A 19,212-nucleotide genomic window follows, 5' to 3' on the forward strand; every position below is an offset into this window, starting at 1 on the left:
GAAATACATATTTTCACTTTATTTACATTTAGACATAACTGTGATTATACACAGATGATGTTAGGGATCAAATAAACTAAAACCGTTAGATTAAGATTAATGATTTCTATCCATCTCCATAGAGAGATAAATGGGGAGACAGTTAAGCGAGGGCATAGAGAAACATGAGCAACTTCTGATTTTAGAGCTGGTTTATGGCTGTTTGATGATTCCCAACTGGTATGACCTTGCAGAGCATATTTCTCCAACTGAACCGTGCAGCTGAACCATTAGTCCCTGGAGATATTTTATTATCCTTCACCTAGCACCAACAAGACTTGTATACTCTCACACTGCACCATAAAGACTAGCGTATGAAGCAAAGAGTACATTGTAGCTTCCTTGATCTATGGTATGCTGCCATTATTTCAAACAGCCAACACAAAAATAATAACTCTCATTATTGAAATAAGCGGAAAGAAAAATCTATATTGGAGTAGTTAAGTTGGTACTTGAAACTGCTTTTATCAACATGATAAACTGATCCACTTCTGTCTCCTCTACAGCTCGTGTCTCTGCATTGGCAGGATAACTGAACATGGACTCATGTGCATGCATGCGCACAAACATGCAGCATTTTCATTTACAGGAAATGCCATATGAAACACAAAAGGTAAAACTTGCTTAGGATTCTCAGCTCTAGTATTGTCCAAACTCTTCAACCATGTTCTTCTTTAAATGCAATGAATGTTGCATTGTCTGCAAGGACACAGGGGTTAACAGCACCCCAGGCTCCAGCAGACAAACCACAAGCACCACGAGTTCTTATTTCAAGGTGAAGGGTACAAGCACGGTAAAGTCATATTATAAATAAGAAGTCAGTTTGACTTTTGATTTTTACGCTAGGGAGTAGATGGTATTCATGGGAGAGTGCAGCTCCAGACTTCCACCAAAGTCCAACTCCCTGACATCTCTCCTGGTTCCTGTGTACTGGCCGATGAACGAGCCGTCCTCGTTGAACGGTATCTCGCCTCCTTCACCATAGTCCACTAGACTGTCGTCACTGTCTGATCGCTTTATCATTGCCTCCATAGACGGCTGGCTTCTTTGAAGCCCTCTTTCCTCGTCTCTACAAAATATGGCAACACAAAAAAATGGTGCATTATGTCACAACTAAAAGAAAGAAAGGGTGGATGATAAAACTCTACCTGATGTATCATTTCAATGTAAATGTACGTACCGTCGGGGGTAAGGCAGAGTGGAGACACGGGTTATCCTAAAATATGAAGAGAGTTTAAATGAGACCATCAGAAGTATGACAGGATAGATAATTCTAGCCCAATTCATTGATCATCCACTCATAAAATGCTTGTGACAGTCCCAGTATTTTGTCATGGATATTTTGTCATGGATATACTATTTATATGTAGCTCCAAATGCTTACACACTGTATACACAAATCAATAAATAACAATCCATGCAGGGTTGTACAGTTTGAATGTCAATATTTAGTATTTTCATACCTTTCAAGAGACCTTGAGTGGTTCAATGGGAAAAGAATAGGATTTGGGGGGAATAAAGGTTTAGATAGAAAGGTAAATAGAAGAAACAGAAAATAATATAAGCATGAGTTATCATAAATAAGGCGATAAATACTGTAACCAGATTTGATTTGTACCTGTGCAGTATTGTGCTAAGATTTTATCAAAGTAAAGGCACCCTGTGGAGTTTTCGACCACTAGTAAAGCAATGTTTTTTATGAGAGGGTCCCCATTTTGTTTTTATTGTAAACAAACGGGCATGTGACGTCACGTGATAAACCTCCCTTCCACCGGTGTCCTGCTATTCCACTAATCGACAGTTGGCGGTGGTAAAGCGCACACATGGCAATGCACCAAAAAAGCCAAAAAAATCAGTTAAGAAGACTGTCATCCAGCAAACATGGATAAAGTAAGGAAATAGACTTAATATGTTTGTCAGGCCTCAAGAATACACTAAGCACGTACTGGATGCTAGCTGTTTAAAAGATAACTCAACAGGGCAGCTTTAATTCACCAAACAATGAAGTAATAATTTACACAGACCAATTATTTTTTCCCCAAATGCAAGCATTGGAACAGAAAGTAAATGCACAGCTACAGAGCAAATGGTTGTAAATACACAGCTGTTATAATTATCAATAATGATAGTACTGTACAGTGTTATGGGAAATGATCTATTCAGTATTATTACCATGTCATTAATGTTTATTTTCCACCAGCTGTCCGCTGTAATGCTCACCTGTAGTCAAATGTTCCATCCTGATCTTTGTCATCCACTGGCTCCAATGAAATGTCTTTTTTTTCCCGAACTGAAATTGGAACAAGCTACGCTGTAATAAGAGATACAGTGTGGTGCTATTGGACATCACAGAGTATGAGGAATCACCACTGTACCTGGGTATTTCCCCCCTCGGCTCCTTTTGATGAAACAGACTATGAGTAGGATGAGCACGATCAGAGCCACAGCACACATAATCCCGATGAACCAGCCCTGAGTGGAGATGTCCACTTGGTCCTGAGCATACGCTGAAAGACAAATAAGCGGGTGTACACACATGTAAGTACCCACATCAACAAACTCACCATGCACTCAGCCCTTCAAAGTCTTTATTTAGTTGACCACCATATGTGTTGATGCATGGGGGAAGTAGTAAATTACTTTCAGTGGTGTAGTGGGGTGACTCCTCCATATGCCATTCCCCTATCCCGATCCGAGTTCTCGCCGCCACGTAGAATCTGTATCGAGTGTAGCGGTCGTATCGCCGGAGTGAGAAACTTGTTATATTTGGAGTTAACTCTTCTACCCGCAGCTCCTCACCCCTGGTGGCATTCACTGTGGGGAGAGTGGAAGCTCCTTTGTGTTAGCAGGCCACTTGATGCCGGTAGAGTGCACACAGTTGAGCTGGTAAGTAGCTTACCTGCCCAGAGAATTTCTATAAAAGTGTTCATTAACCTTTTGAGAACATACTTCAGTGGTATTTTGGTCTTTGAGTGCATATTTAAGTGTGCTATTATGTGCTACCGAGATGTGGTTTTAAGTGTCATGTGGATATTTTTGTCAGATTTAGTGAAATTCCTTTCAGTTATTAAAGAGTAGCCTAGTCTCCTAGGGGGACTGCAGAATAACATATTATGACGTATTTTAGATGTTGGGTTGGGGTACCTGTTTGGTACTTGAGGGAATATCCAGTAATGATACCGTTGGGTTCTGCTGGCAGGTCCCAGTCAACATAAATACTGTCCAGATGTCGCTGTTGGATCCTGAAGGATGTTGGAGCAGATGGTACTACAGACAAAAACACAGCAGGAAATAACACATAACCTTTGGAAACAATCATTAGGCTAATTTGTGATTTGCTTGTGCTTGGTAGACCTCCAACCTCCTTCAGGCGTTGAGAAGTGTATATTATTACTGGGCGGCCCTTCATATCGATTGTTCGCCACCACTAGATACAGCTTGTAGTTGCTATAGGGGATGAGCCCAGTGAGAACCCCAGAGGGCTCTGGATCATTGTCTGGGAAGGATTTGGACTTCATCCCTCTGTTGACCCTCAGCCACCTGAGCTGGCTGCTGTCCCTCCAGTAGTAGGCCTGAGAGATGAGAAGCAACACACCCAGCACTGTGTTATTATTTTTGGAAACTATTTTTCAAGAAAAGGTGCCTGCATAAATGAACATAGCAAAGAAGAAAGACGAAGCGTTTTATAAAATATTTGATGGGCCCTTCAACATTAGGCGAGGCAGACAGATAACCAGTCCAACTGAGAACATCTCCCTAACCTTCAAGAAAAACAAATCATTAAAAAACATGCCTAATGCAGTATGGTCTAACTAAGATCAATGCTTGTAGTAGGCGATTGGTTCCTGACATTGTTGGGAAAAAATTCCATAATAATTTTTTAGCATATTATAATTTAAATGATCCGAGAGAAAACTAGACTCCTGCATCTCCTCTTGGCTGTGTTTTCAGGCTTTGAAAATCTAGCCTGTGACGGGAGAATTTGTCCAATCACAGGTCATTTCAGAGAGAGACAGCGACCTTATTGGCTGTTTTGCAAATGCAATATATTAAATATTATACATATTAAATATTACATTAATATTAGAATATCAAGGCAATATTGGAAGTAATAACTTTCAAATAAATAGTCAAATGCTACACAACTCATGGCCAATATTTTAACATACTACTAATGAAGACAAATAGTAGGGAGCGTATATTAAATTCACAAGCGACAGACCTTGTATTCTTTCAGTGATCCCATCATAGAGCCACGTGTTACAGAGTCCCAGTGCAAAGTCACCTGGGTGCTCTCGATATCGGACACTCTCAGGTTCAGGGGTGCAGTTAAGGGACCTGAGGAAAACAGAGATGCCCTTTCCTTTGCTTATCATTGAACACAAAGAGAAGTAATAAGAAGGACAACTTGGTCCCAAGTAACAGTACACTAAAAACAAGAAGAGGTATGTTCAGAACAGGAAGGGGTTGTATTTATCTGTTGATTAAGATTTAGTTTACAGCAGAACTGTTGTTGTGACATTCCACATTCCATTCTGTGATAACTCTGAAGAAAGTCGTTATCTTATCCTAAATTGCAACACATTTTGTGTGCTTGGGACAATCCTTCCTGCCCATTCTGACTCATTTGTAACTTACTATTTGTCATCTGAATTAATGTAATGATTGTTAGAAAATATGTATATTGTTGTGGATAAACATGTCACCCTTTAAGAAAATATTTACCTTATTATGGTATATAATAATAGGAAAACGAGACATAAAAATCAAACAATTGGGTTAGATTTTTTTTTTTTGTCTTTAAACTTTGGAGACGCAGACCATGTTTTCCAGATAAAAAAAGATGGGTGCCATTGAACTGCAGAAAAAGACACAATGAGATGATGTAACTAAAAGATTGCCTGTCATATCGGAAATTAACAAAAACATTGTGCCAAATGCTAAATGCATTAAATGCATTTCCTTCCTTCATTACTCTACATACCCTCTGTATTATGATATAGAGGATTTAGGTACTTACGGTCTTCCCCAGAGTAACCAATGATAACAGGAGACTCTGGACCCAGCCCAAAGTCGTTGACAGCCTGGACTTTGATGTCATATGGAGTGAAGGTATCTGCATCGTAGATGTAGTATCTCGCCCATTTAGTGGTTGCATTCTTCCACTCCTCTCTGGATTCTCTTCTTCTCCACCACACCAGATACTTCAGGTGGGGCCCATTCCACTCTCTGTAGGTCAGAGGCTGAAAGCGACCAGAGTTTGAAGGAAAATATGATGTTGTACATGCCGGTCAAAATAAATATGAAAGTATTACAGTTTTAAATGGGTTCATTACCTCCCAGCTGATTTCCATGTTATTCCTCCATGTACCCACACCCTTTACGTTCTTTGGGATGACATCTGGAGCTGTGATAGAAAATAAATTCAGTGTAAGATCATAGGCTTTAACGAAATACTTCAGCATTTCAGGAAATCTGCTTATTCGCTTTATTTGCCCAACAGTTGGATTTAATTAAATATAAAAGACAATACACATTATTCAACATTTCTGTAAATGTGCCAGTGTTAGCCAGCCGGCAAATCTTCAACTGTAGTTCTAGTAACCTAGAATGCATGTCTTGGACGGAGGAAACCGGAGCAGCAGGATGAAACCCGCGCAAACATGGGAAGAACATGCAAACTCCTAACAGAAAGGCCCTGCTTGGACCGGGGATCAAACCCTACAGTGCCTACTTGCTGTGAGGCCTCAGATAACCACTGAGCCGCTGTGCTGCCTTAGGAAGATTTGATACCACCCTCAACATAGTTCATCAGTTAAATATGTAGCTACAGTCAGGAGAAGTTAGCATACCTAAGCACAAAAACTGGAGCCAAGCTAGCTGCTTCCCGTCTTTATGCTAAGCTAACTGTCCCCTGGCTGACGGCTTCATATTTTGATAACAGACATAAGAGTGGTATTGTTCCTTTCATCTAAACTACACGGGGAAACAATATTTCACCAAATGTTGAATCATTCCTTAAAGATGTGCTACACAAATGGCTGCTTGCTAACATAAAATCAGTCTCCAAAAACAAGTGTGTATTTCAGGAGTATCAAACCCACGTGCACCACTGCTCTGGAAGCGCGTAGATGGGCGACTAGGGCGACTCATTCCGATTGCATTGACAGCGATAACCCGAAACTCATAGTAGGTGAAGGGTGTAAGGTGCAGAATGACTGAGTTGAGGTCCCCTGGGTAGCTTGAAAGGTTTCGCCACTTCCCAGGCAACCAGTCATCATCATCATACTGCACTATGTACTCTGTAACAGAGCAATAAATGGAGAAATACAGCCAAAATGTAAATACATCAAGAATTACATAAAAACAATAACTGTTCTTATTTTTGTGAATTTATTTAATTCATCGCTCTTACCTGTTATAGGATTGTGGTTGCTGTCTCCAGGGACCCAACTGAGTCTTACACTGCGTTCATATGGATCTGACAACTCCAACTTAGTGGGAGGATCTGGACGGTCTACACACAGTCATACATGAGCAATTAAAAAGCTAAACATATTCTATGGTTGATGAAATCTCATTTATTTTAAACACGTCATACCCATCACCATTAGGCGTGCTGAGGCAGATTTCTGGTCCAGTTCACTCTTGATGACACAGGTATAATTGCCCTCATCGCCTCTGTTTACATTAGTGATAATCAGATTTGATTCATCCAGAGAGAGTCTGAGGATATAAGCAGGTAAAACTAGTGTGATCAAAGTTCTCATTTGTTCACGCTGAACAAAAACTTTTAAAATGAACATATTTAACTTTTAAATGTTTCTGAAGCCGTTAATCTTTTCATTTGTTGATCGTAAATGACAGCAAAGTCGTATTTTTCTCGCAAGACAAACCTTTCAGGCCTTTTAAAAGAGGTCATGACGTGCAAGTATAGCAAATTGGGTAATTGTCTGACTTTGCAATCTTGACTTAGGGGGGTGCACTCACATCTCAGCAGGCTCAATATGAATCAATGCCAAAAAGGACTGCGCCCCCCCTAACTCAGGATTGCAAAGGCTGACAAAGCAACTTGTGAAATACTGTCAGTGTCTCTCAACATCTGACACCGACGCAAAAATCCCCCTTTAGCATCTTAATGGAACGCACCGGGTAGAGCAGCAGCTCAACTGTGTCTGGTAACACAGAACAGTACATCCCTTTACTCTAATGCAGCCTTTAAAACCAGGAAAAGCCATTTACAATATCCATATTTCCCAAATCTAAGACAATAACTAGTCTCATATCACAATATCAATATAATATTGATATTGCCCAGCTCTAGTGTAATTGTATAGTGTATATCTGTGTAGAACTCATTCATAAAAAGATATACTGTACCTCCAGCCCAAAGTGACATATTTTTTGTCTTTCATCCAGGTGGTTGTGACAGGAGTAGTGACATCTGCTTTTACACCACACTCAAAGCGCACATCACTTCCACGGATGACTTTCATACTCTGTGGTCTTGTGACAATTAAAGTGGGCTCTAAGAGTGGATGAAAATGTATGATGGATCACAGAATCAAAAAGTAAAAAGCTAAATATTTTTAGTAAGAAACAGTGCTGCCCTCACCTTTTACTTCTACTCGGACTTGACTTTCTTCTCTTCCTGCAATGTTGCTGACAACACACAGGTAGATTCCCTGGTCATCTATCCGTATGTGTTTGATCTCCAGGGTCCCGTTACTGTGGATCTTAAAACGATTTCCTTCCAGATTCCCTTGTCCATATTTGGACCTGTGTGGGCAACACACACACACACACACACACACACACACACACTGTGAGCTAATGTCTTAACACAGGATTATATTGTCAAACAGCATGTTCTCACCATCGCAATTCAGGCACGGGGGAACCAAAGTAGCGACAGTCTAAGAAGCAACGACTGCCCTCTGTCACCTTGATGAGTTCATTTCTGGGCCCAAAGATACGTGGCGTTGCATCTAGAGAAACACTGAGAGTTAATAATAATAATGATGTACTTTATACTGTGAACCTTTGCTCACCCCTTGGTCAATAGTTTGGACACTCCTGCTCAAAATGGTACACCTCTTCCAATTTAAAACAGATATATCTTTACACATTTTCTACTGCCAACTATTTCTATTTTATACTATTTCTCTTGATTATTGCACTGTGTATATTGTAAATATTTACAATTTGTCATTTACATTTATATTGTGTATACATTTGAGACAAATGGCTTGGGTGTGTAAAACCTGCACGGCAATAAAACTGACTTTCTGATTCATTTTATTACGGTTTTATTATGAAATAATTTCTTTTTTTCCCCTGGACCTGAGTTGTCTACTACACATGGAGCCAGGAGAGCAGAACTGCCGGCTGCAGCAGGTCAAAAGTTCAAGAGCCCTGTTGCTTAGTTTCCTGCGATAACTCTTGAACTCTTGAACTGCAGGTCACCTGGCTCCACTGTGGTGTCAGGTTACAGCCTGGTTTTACTTAGTCATTACTAAAAACATAACAACGGACAACAAATGTGGAAAAAATACATTTTGGAATATTGGATTGTATGAGTTGACCAATCAAATAGTGTTAAGATGTCAGACGAGACTAAATATGTTCGTCAACAACCTTTTTTTCCCATGGTGAAGACGAGACGATGACGAGACAGCACCAATGTCCAAAAACGCTGACTAAGACTAAAATAACATGCATTAGGGATGAGGGAAGAAGCCTGGCTCAATTTAAAACCAGATGCGTTGAACAAAGTTCTCAAAATTCAAACAAAATTCTCCATTAATATTTACAGGAAATCACTATCAACAGTTCAGTGTTACAGGGTAACTGTTTTCTCTAAAGGCCCTAAAAAAGGATTTTCTCAATTAGCCTCTTACTATGAATGATAAAGTGCTACATAAACACATTCATTTCTGCCGGAGTTACACTTTTTTACATGGGAAATTTGATCTGTATGTCTAGTGTTGTCTGTGTTCTTTATTATTGTTAAAGTGCACCAATGAGAATTTAGCAACATTTGTATGAGAAACCAGTCACTCAAATCTGATCAAACTTCATGCACACTGTTTGTGAGAGTTACATTTATAATAATTAAAAGCTAGTTTTTGTTTTGTTTTTAACTTTTTTACCTATTTAATGTTATTACAGAAATAAAGCATGGATTAGCCATCTTTTTGTGTATTTGATGTATTTGATTACATGGCATTTCATGTTTAACAGCAGCAGTTTTTAAACTTAGTACCAGGCACACAACATTTCTAAATGCTCTTATATTGTATTTGCATGCAATTTTTGTTTTCATATCAATATACAGTATAGGGATTCCAACATTTATTTTAAAATACCATTTCAAAACATTTAAATAATGTCCTACTACTTCATTTGTATAAGCAACTTTTAGATGTGCCCTGACATTGAAAAATTATTTGAGTTGTGAATAGACTAAAATGTGAAGAATGCTTGAAATATACCCCATGAGTATTATTTAAATTTTTTCAACTTGGTGTCACCTCGGCAAACCATTCAAAATCGGAAACAATGTTTTACACTAGAAATGTCATGGACAACATTGGACGACAGAGTGGTAACTTACGTAGCACGTTGACAAAAGCATTGGCCATTAAGTAGCCATACTGATTTGAAGCATTGCACTGGTAGACAGCGGTGTTTTCAGCAGTCACACTGCGTAGAGTCAGTGTGTCTCCTGCCACCTGTCTGTTAGGCTGCGGTGTTGCAGCTGGTAAAAAAAAAGAAACAAATAAAGTTATTTAGATTTACTTTTACAGCTAATAACTATGATCTCATATAACATACTTTCAATTGGCTCCCCGTTGATAAACCAGCTGATAGTGGGACGAGGAGCCCCATCAGAACGACACACCAGGCGTCCATTTTCCTCCGGGGCCAAGACCAGATTAGTGGGTTTCTCCAGCCAAAAAGGAGCCGCTGTCAAATACAAGTATGTTTACTGTTTTAACACTGTTGTGCAGTAACACCGATTTCTGAAAGTGTCTCTTACCTTTGACCCTGACGGTTATCGTGTGCTCAATGTATCCAATATTATTGGTAGCAGTGCAAGTGTATTCACCCACATCATCAAAAGATGCCTTTGGGATTTGAATCATCTTGCTGAAGTTCTTTACTTTCATCCGCGGCGTCACCACGAGGTCGTCACCATCCTTGGTCCAGGTTATGCGAGGAGTTGGCCTTGATGATGATAAATAAGGCTTTACACAGGACGACTTTCATGAAATAAAAGCCAAAATTATACAGAACAGAAAACATACGGACAGATAACATTTTGAAACTGTAGCATTAAATATTCTATAACACATTACCTACAGTTAGAGTATATCTTGTGATCTTGAGTTGATACTCACATCCCTGCAGCGATACACTCCAGGAGCAGTTCTTCCCCTTGCAGGACGAGAATGGAGCTGGACGAGCCTGTGGGAGACAGCCAGGTGGGGGCAGCCTCGGACACTGTACGAGCTGCAGAGAAAACACCACAACGCAACACCACAACACCCTAGTCACAAACCCAGTCTGACCATGAATCCAGTTAACTCAGAAAAAAAGACAGGACAGCTGAAGCAGAGCACACACTCACCACAATTAGTAAGTTTAGTTGGAGCAAACGAGGAGTCTTTTTAGAGTATAGTCTGAAATAAAAACCAAATGGTCCAGTTTATAGGTACAATAGCAACAAAATTACAGGGAGTTAGTAGAAAAATACATTATAAAGTATTGTTATTAGTGTAATTTTGGTAAGAAAAAGTGAAGTTAATTAACAGAACAGATTGTGCAAAAGTATATTTTGACAACATGTCATGTGTAAACAGCCGTCCAAATTGTAATACTCATAGTATGTGTCCACAGCTATAATAAAACAATTATTATTTTGTTCCCAATTAATGTTTTTTTGGCAGAAATCAGAGATGCAGTACGAAAATGTCAACAGGAAACTACACTGGTAATATTTTCCAATATGTTTTGGGCAAAGTGTACATAAGAAAAAAATCTACATAAAATCAAATATCATCCAATGTGTTTTGCTTGGAGTAATCTTTTGTGACGTAGACCCCGGCCGATCCTCCAGCCATAGATCCGGATATCCAACCCCTATTATATGTTTCCTTTACATCCATTGCATTATGTAATTTTCTATGTTTTTAGGTCAGGCCCATGTCTGACATTTACCCATGCAGCATGCAGGTTACCAGTGTAAATACCTGAAAACGTATGTCAAATAATTAGATGTGAACCAAAACAATCAGTTATGGCTAAAAACTAGACCCTGTGAGTGTGAACACACAATCATACTCACTCGTAAGCACTTTAACAACCACGGGCATCTTCTGTTGGATGACATTCTTGTAGGGGAAGCGGGCATTACAGCAGTAATCAGCAGCAGAATCGTTGAACAGGACGTTAGAGAAGTACAGATCTCCGTTTACTCCCATGGATATCCTGCGGTCCTGACGCACAGGCTGCATGGTGGGGAAAGCTGTCTGAATGGGCCAGTTGAAAGGTCTCGCATACGAGCCTTGATTAAAACACGGTGTGAAAAAAATAAAGTCAGCTCACAAGAGATGCTTTTTTTATAGTAAGAATGATTGAAAGCTTGTTTAGCAGATTATTACGATGCCTGTTTGTTGATCCAAACATTTTGAGATGTAATTCTAGAGAGCCACTTACAGCTGGACATCCAGTAGATTTCAGGTTTTGGCGGGCCTGGTGGCGGGTCACAGGACAGGACCAGAGGCAAGCCAGCGCTGACCACCACGGGCTCCAGAACCTCCCTTGGCCACACAGGAGCTCCTACACAAACACAGAGGTTTACTTGTCTCTACAGAGCAGCAAAGCTAGTTTTGCTGTAATACTAAAATACTGATTACTGAGCTAATAAACTACCAGATATAAGTATATAAGTATGATTGGACCGGTCTGGTGATACTCCAAAAGAAGCAAATAACTGATCCTAGTTAGATCCTAGTTTATTCTGTGCCATATAGAGCTCCATTGTTGTCCAAACACTATCAAAAACTAATCAATAAGCCTCTCTGTTGCACTGGTAGACATGTCCCTTCATGAAGATGAACATGAGCACTGTTTATTTTGAGTCAGGCCCAAATAAACCACCCTCCTGCTGTCACTAGCATCAAATCTGATCTATTCACATTTAGCCTTTTTTAAAAACGAAAGGATATATTTTTAAAGGTTTACATCTTCGGTAGGAACAAAGGGGCTTGTAGCACTCAAATGGGCTGAGTACTAAGGACAGGTTAGGGATGTTTGGAAGTGCTGAGGGACAGACTGATGCATTGTTGTTGTTTTTTATGTGATGAATTACCAATTCCAAGAATACAAAATATAGCCAGCCTTATACTCATAGTTTCTAAGTATTTTTGTTGCCGTTGTTTTTTGTATGATTCTTCTGGCATTTTTAGATAATATTCAATATACAGTAAAGATTAATGCTGCTGAATTTTCTTACACAGTCCAATTTATGTAATGTAGGCATTGAGCAAAACAATCACATATAACATAAACATTTACAGTGGGGCTCAAAAGTCTGGGCATCCTAGGTAAAAATTTGTATTAATGTGCATAAAGAAAAATCTCCAAAAGGCATCAAATGACAGATTAGACATTCGTATAATATGTCACAAAAAGTTAGATTTTTTTACATAATTTACATCTTTTCTTGGCTTCTTAATGCACAGTAATACATTTTTTTACCTGGGGTGCCCAATCCTTTGAGCCCCACTGTATGTGTTGCAGATCTACTATTCTAAATATTGTATAGAAAATGTTGTTTAGTTTGTTAGTGGCATTTAATTCTAAAGTAAAGTCCACATGTCCCAGTGTGTCACTGCACACACTGATGTCACTGCAGTGAGTCAGTGGTGTGTCAGTGGTGTTGGATTTAAACAAATAGTGGATTCTCTGAAAGTCCCAATACTGATCTTACTGTATAGCCGTAGTCTGATCTTGTGGGAGTAAGCAGATCCATACTCATTGGATGCAATGCACTGATACTCTGCCTCATATTGTTCTGGATTGTTCCAGGCGTAGATGTCCAGCGTCCCTGAGCGTCTGCGCATTGAAGCTTGAGCATCACGTGCCACGTTGAAATACTTCCCATTACGCCTCCATGAGAAACTTTATGAAAGTGTAGAGAAAGACAGAAAAAAAAAAGCAGTGAGGTGGTTTGTAGACAATGAGGTCTTTCACAAAGCTGTTCACTGGGCTACGTCAGCTCTTACATAGGATGAGGGTTTCCCTTGGCTTCACATTCGATGACCATGGTGTCTTTGGGGTCAACAATATGCTCCTTCATTGACTGCTTTATGATGGTTGGGGGCTGCCTGACTGCAGGAAGAGACATTAGAAACTTATATGGTAAGACAATGCATATCACAAATGTTAAACATGCAAGTACAGTTACTGACTCACTTTCCAGAGGGATGTCGAAAGCCCAAACACTCGGCCATAAAAGCAGCAGCAGCAGCAGCAGCGCTGGTTCGAGCAGTGGTCCCATCTTCACAGTGCATGGAACCAAGCGACTCTTTTCTTTACCAACTCTTCCGTTCTGTCATTAAAAGACAGAAGTATTTACAGTTATTTACTTATACAGTAATACATATATATATACACACACAGATAAAATCCATAACAAATTACATTTGAAAAAAAAATTGAAGTGGTTTTGAAATAGTATTGAGTAAAAATTGACATTCCAGTCTGTGATTATCCATCAACATACATTCCTTTAATTTTAGTCTTAATAATTCCTAATTTCTGCTTTTCTAACTCAAACATAATTTCCTATAAATGAGGTTAATCATAAGTTCCAAAAATAACTGTAAAACTAAAGTTAATAAGTTAGTGTTACGTAGTGTTGAAAACGTCAAAAAAAGTGACAAACATTGAAAAAAAAGTGTCAAAACTGTTGAAAAAAAGGACAAAAACGTAAGAAAAAGTTAAAAACATTGATAGAAAGCGTCAACAAAAGTGTTGATTTTCGGGAAGACAACACAAGGGTTGAATTAAACAAACATAACATTATGATCAGAATGTACTTAAAGTATCAAACATAAAGGTACCACTTCTGCAGAAAAAAGACCCCTTTATATTTAGTTTGGTAGTTTAATCTAGTGGTTCCCAAGCTATAGGTCAGCCCCCTCCAAATGGTCTCAAGATAAATCCGAGGGGTCTTAAGATGATTAATAAGGGGTCAAAAAAGTTTGGGAACAATGGGTTCAATATATAACAATGTGTTGTATTTCATAAGCTTTTCCAATGTCTTTATTCTGAAAAGTAACTAAAGTAGCTTTAAAGGTAAATGCTGTGGAGAAAACTGAAAAGAATCTCTGAAATAAAAGTAAAATTTAACGTAACATCAAATTAAAATACTCAAGTACAAGTATCTCAAAATTGTACTAAAGCAGAATGGTTGAGTGGACTGACTTATTCTCACCACTGACATCTCCACCCGTGAGATTGTCATAATGTTTACATAGTACAGCTAAAATATGGGATTGAACTGTGTTTCCAGCTGCCATGGACCCTCTGAATGTCTGTGCGGCTCTGTAAAAAGTAAATTGTAGTAAGACTCATAACATGGCTTTCATTAGATGACCATCTTGAAAATCTTTTCATCACGCTATTGCTGTAAATATGTTATGAACCACGAGCCATGTTAGTGGGATCAGAACAAAAAGTTGTCATTACCTACCTCTCTCATGCAAAGTCAAATCAGGGTTCTCTCCTCCCCATCTCTGTAGCTTCCCCGAGGCATCGATAATGCCAATGACCTTTCTCACCCGAAATTATTCTTGTTTGTGCAGTATACCAATTAAAGACTCAGTCCTTCAAATATCAGGTCAAGAACCCTAGAGGAGTTGATACACTTCAGTAATGGAGTTTGTCTGTCACTGCCACTCTACCCACCCATCTCATGAATAATGAATGAGTGCCATACACCACCTACTCCTCACCCACACCACTTCACTGTTCTGGCCCGGCTCTCATGATTCTGAACAATCTATCTAATCAAACACATTCACAAGGTTTGTTCACACAATGTAACACACTGATGTTCTCAAGAAAATACACAAATGTTTGGATTTATTACACCAACAGTTGGGGCATTTTAGATAATTTGGACTGAGGGCATATCGCTATTTCTCAAGGAAACAACAATTTGCATTCTGATTGGTTTTTGATGACATCAAAATGTGGGCTTTATTGTTGACTGCAGAGGATCGGGAAAACAGTATGAAAGCAATGTTTGTCTCTCTCGAATGAATTTTACATGTGCAAAACTCACATGACTCCAAGCGCGATAGCTCTGACAAAGGATAGAAATATGCAACATTTACATTTTTGTCGCTATCAATTTGATTCAGTTTAATGATAACCAGACAGATTCTTCCAAGAGGATCAAAGTGACTATTACTCTGTACTGTTGACCTTCTGTGATATGAAATAATCCAAAGTAAACTCCCCTTTCACACTTCCTCCTCTTTTAATTTCCCTGAATTTCCATAAAACCAATTAGAACTTATCCTCTGTTTTGTAAGATATTCACTCAGCCATTCAAATGCATATTTTCTCAGAGGAGGAAAAGGTCATTACCATTCAGCTGAGAAAATCCTACGGGGTGGAAGCAGCAGTTTTCTTTTCTAGAAACAGTGCCAAAGTTGCAGGAGAAGCTGTACTTGTGTTAAACAAAAGCCATCTCACTTCTGCTGACAGAGTCCTGACCCGTGTAGGCTTTCAAGCATCCACACAGGGCTGAGTATAAAACCAGCACTGACTGGGCTAAACAATAACTTGGTGATGGGGAGGGTTAGGTGGCTCTACCTACAGATGAAACTAAACATTAAACTAAGATTCCTATTTAGATGATGAAGCTGATTTGAATGTGTAAAACGTCTCATAAATACATTGCTCATCATAAGGGATTTATATTATCCTATTTTGGAAAGAGTGTCAGACCACTTGGGACTTAAACCATTAAGACTCTCAAAGCTCTGTAACTGACACTCTGCATCCTCTGGCCCTGTTCCCCTACTCTGTGTTCACATGTGAAACACAACCTGCCTTGCCTCACACAGACAACAAAAGCAGAAGTGGTATGTTGAGCTTCTTGGCTCTCAGAATGGTCTTTTCCCCCTCTATACATCGGACTGAAGCAGTCCTGGCAGTGAGCAGCGATCAGTGCCATGCACCAGATTGCACAGTGAAGAGGCAGAGAAGCGGACAGAGCCAGCTCAGTGATGACAAGAAGGTCTCTATGCTCGCGGGGCTCTTTTGGCACGTGTGCCCAGGGCTCAAGTAAAAGCAGATGGCATGTGGAAGGGATTGTTCGAGCGCACAAGCTGCCTGTTCAGACTCGAAGCACCTTTCATTTGCATTTTGACGTCACTGGGTCAGGGTAACCCGGTCTCATGCCAGTTTGTGAAATGGTCATAATGTTATTTTAATTTATTGATTCCTGTACAGGTCACAATTTTTGAACGTGACCATTTCAGAAACTGCCATGACACTGGGCTGCTCTGGGGGACGTAACAACTGGGAAATGAAACGCCACACGTGGGATGTGACAACAACTCGCGCCAGAACACGATCCTCAGCCTCTGTTGCACGCAGCAACGGAAATGAAACGCCACACACCAGCCCAACAACGGGACGGATGTGGTTAGGAAGAAAATAACGAGGAGAGGAACTCTAAAACACGGGACGCGATCTTCGGTCTCCTGTGTTGTTTGACCCCTCCACCACTCAGACCAACCTCCTTACGCAGATTTTCAGCTTTTCAATACTACTCGCTATCGTCATCGTTCTGTGATCACAAAATAGGCTTCCCATTGAAATATATTACCTCAAAAAACGAAAACAACATTAAGGTGGCCTGTACACGAATCAATAGATTAAATAATGTGAGCGTTTCACAAACTGCAATGAGACTGGGCTGGTCAGGGAGAGCCCAAAAAGAGGCTTTGAGTCATCAAAACATTGTCTCACAAACTTGAGCACTGTGAGATAAAGGGTAAACTACAGCAAACATTTTATCCCCATGATCATCCTGTAACAAGACTAAACGTCTACAGACATGCCAGCGACTCTGAGGCTGTAATTAGGCTAAGGTGACCAGAATTCTCAGACAAAATCCGGGGACATTTTCAGCTCAGAAGCGTATATAGCTCCAAAAAACGTCAAAACGGGGAAACTAGACCTTCAATAAAAACTGTTGAGGAAAGATTTTTCTTTGACATTGACTCATTAAATGAGATTGCTGCAGTTGGCAGCAAAGAAACAAGCCACAATGTAAGTTAATAGGATGATTGTCCAAGTTATGTTTATGTTCATAAAAGTGCTTGTTTTGCCACTGACAGACTCAGATTAATATTCTAAGTGTCTGACAACATAATTAAAAGGATTTCTAAAGAGGTCGACCTTTCTGTTAAAGATTAAGATCCTTTTTTTAAACATAAAAGTGCGTTCGCTAAACCCACCAGACTCCATGTAAATAATCAGTTATTCTAGCATTGTAAAATACCGCTTTCTCTGAGCAGCGCTTGCTCTGGCTGTCTTGAGCAACTATTGGCTCCGTTTGGTCACTGTTTTCTTTCTTTCATTCCAATTTGGGGTCTGTCAGTCACAGTGAAAACAGGGAACATTTCTGGAGACAGATCTAGCCAGGGACAAAACCGGGGGACGTCTGGTCACCCTAACTTAGGCACAGTGGTGCTTTAAGCTAATTGCTAAGATCTGCATGCTAACATGATCACAATAAAGAAATACTAGCGTGCTGATGTTACCATCTTACTTTAGTGTGATATATTTGCCAATTAGCCCTAAAAATAAATTCAATTCAACCTACAGTAGTTTTGTAGATTATAGTAGCAGATTGACCTTTCAATCAAAACCACAAATATCCACCTCAATGTGGTGTGCTCAAATGTCACGTCAGTGAAACATTGCCACATAAAAAGTGATGCAAATTCATGCTAGTCATCTCAAGGGCAGGTGTGACAGCGGAACAATCTTTACTCTCCTACAAATCTGCTGATGCAGTTGTAGACCCAGCCCACTTCTCAACTCAGACTATGACATCATTAAAACCCTGAGAACCAATGATGACCGTCTTTAATGGCAGCTGGAAGGACTAAAGCACTCCTTTAGATAGGGAAAACTCTATAGTATGTGTGTTAATGTACTAAAATACTGTGTAATTATACCCAAAAAGTAATATTCAAAATTAGCTAAACAAAGAAAAAACAAAGTGTTAGGGGTCTTACCTTTAAATGTTTGAGGGATTTTGCTCTGCTTCTGATCCCCCTTTTCTCCTCGTTGCAGTGACAGCAGACTCCTACTTTCTTCTCATCTTCACAGTGAGCTTCACCTTTCCCTGCAGCATCTGGCCTTTGTGTTATGTGTCACTCCATCAGCGTAAAGCAGGTGACAGGCGAGATAAGAAAGGCTCATGTGGCAGGACGGCAGTCCCGAGGCTGGGTCACACGCCTGGCAAACAGGGCCTGAGAACCTATTATAATAAATCCATTGTGAAATCCTCAGATAAATATAACGTCATCCCCACAGTGATGGAAAAAAAAAAAAAAAAAAAAGAGTTAAACACAAGTAGTATGTCATGCACTGACTAGTTGGTGGTTTAGACTTAGGTGGCACTCAGCTTCTATTTAGCAATAATCAACTGCAGCTTGCTTAACAGATCTAATTATTTGTTGTTATTTTTCCACGTGTGCTGTTAATTTGCAGTGTGGTAGATGGGGGGTGGGTTACTGACCTTGTATCTTCACTCTGGCTGGCACGACTCTCTCACACAAAGCGTCTCTGTCTGGAACAAAGTCAGTCTATTGTGGACAGGGAGGGCATAGCTTCCACACACACATGGGGGGGAGGGGGGGGGGGGTTTAACCCGTCACATTCAAGTGATTGGATGGCTTGTCCTTCATTGATAAGTCTTGCATCATTTGCCAACACCAGGGTGATTTATTTATTAAGTTCACAAAATGTGGTGATACTTAAATGTGTTCAGTATTGGGTCCAACGTGTTAAATGACAAGGAAAGTAGTCTTCATAAATATGAATTTATTCAAAAACAATACTCTAAAGCTA

General features: G+C 39.7%; 1 protein-coding gene across 3 annotated transcripts; it reads right to left on the reverse strand.

The window, feature by feature from the left end:
* nfascb (neurofascin homolog (chicken) b) lies at window positions 1-18,955 on the reverse strand. Of its 3 annotated transcripts, XM_032520181.1 has the most exons (29): window positions 18,881-18,955; window positions 18,375-18,619; window positions 14,804-14,960; window positions 13,522-13,657; window positions 13,332-13,437; window positions 13,037-13,227; window positions 11,761-11,883; window positions 11,390-11,608; window positions 10,443-10,554; window positions 10,082-10,269; window positions 9,877-10,008; window positions 9,656-9,799; window positions 7,916-8,027; window positions 7,655-7,818; window positions 7,420-7,567; window positions 6,641-6,765; window positions 6,455-6,556; window positions 6,144-6,341; window positions 5,376-5,446; window positions 5,060-5,282; window positions 4,262-4,377; window positions 3,401-3,611; window positions 3,184-3,306; window positions 2,680-2,853; window positions 2,415-2,546; window positions 2,260-2,329; window positions 1,503-1,514; window positions 1,220-1,255; window positions 1-1,108 (listed from the first exon to the last, which is right to left on the reverse strand). In XM_032520181.1, the coding sequence occupies exons 3-29, from the start codon at window positions 14,810-14,812 to the stop codon at window positions 877-879; spliced, it is 3,609 nt and encodes a 1,202-aa protein (XP_032376072.1). In that variant the 5' UTR covers window positions 14,813-14,960; window positions 18,375-18,619; window positions 18,881-18,955; the 3' UTR covers window positions 1-876. The 3 variants fall into 3 exon arrangements, with proteins under 3 accessions (XP_032376072.1, XP_032376074.1, XP_032376073.1); XM_032520183.1 differs by lacking the exon at window positions 14,804-14,960; XM_032520182.1 differs by lacking the exons at window positions 1,503-1,514; window positions 18,375-18,619; window positions 18,881-18,955 and having other exon boundaries at window positions 14,804-16,502.
* Window positions 18,956-19,212: the final 257 nt, after the last annotated feature.

The sequence above is a fragment of the Etheostoma spectabile genome, chromosome 7 (assembly GCF_008692095.1).
Source record: "Etheostoma spectabile isolate EspeVRDwgs_2016 chromosome 7, UIUC_Espe_1.0, whole genome shotgun sequence".
NCBI lineage: Eukaryota > Metazoa > Chordata > Actinopteri > Perciformes > Percidae > Etheostoma > Etheostoma spectabile.

What these genes read in the sequence shown, in the direction of transcription:
- nfascb (XM_032520181.1), bottom strand. An exon ending in TTTCGACATCCCTCTGGAAA is followed by an intron (nt 13,438 to 13,521) that starts GTGAGTCAGTAA and finishes CTCTTCCTGCAG; the next exon opens with TCAGGCAGCCCCCAACCATC. An exon ending in GATAACCGTCAGGGTCAAAG is followed by an intron (nt 10,009 to 10,081) that starts GTAAGAGACACT and finishes TGTATTTGACAG; the next exon opens with CGGCTCCTTTTTGGCTGGAG.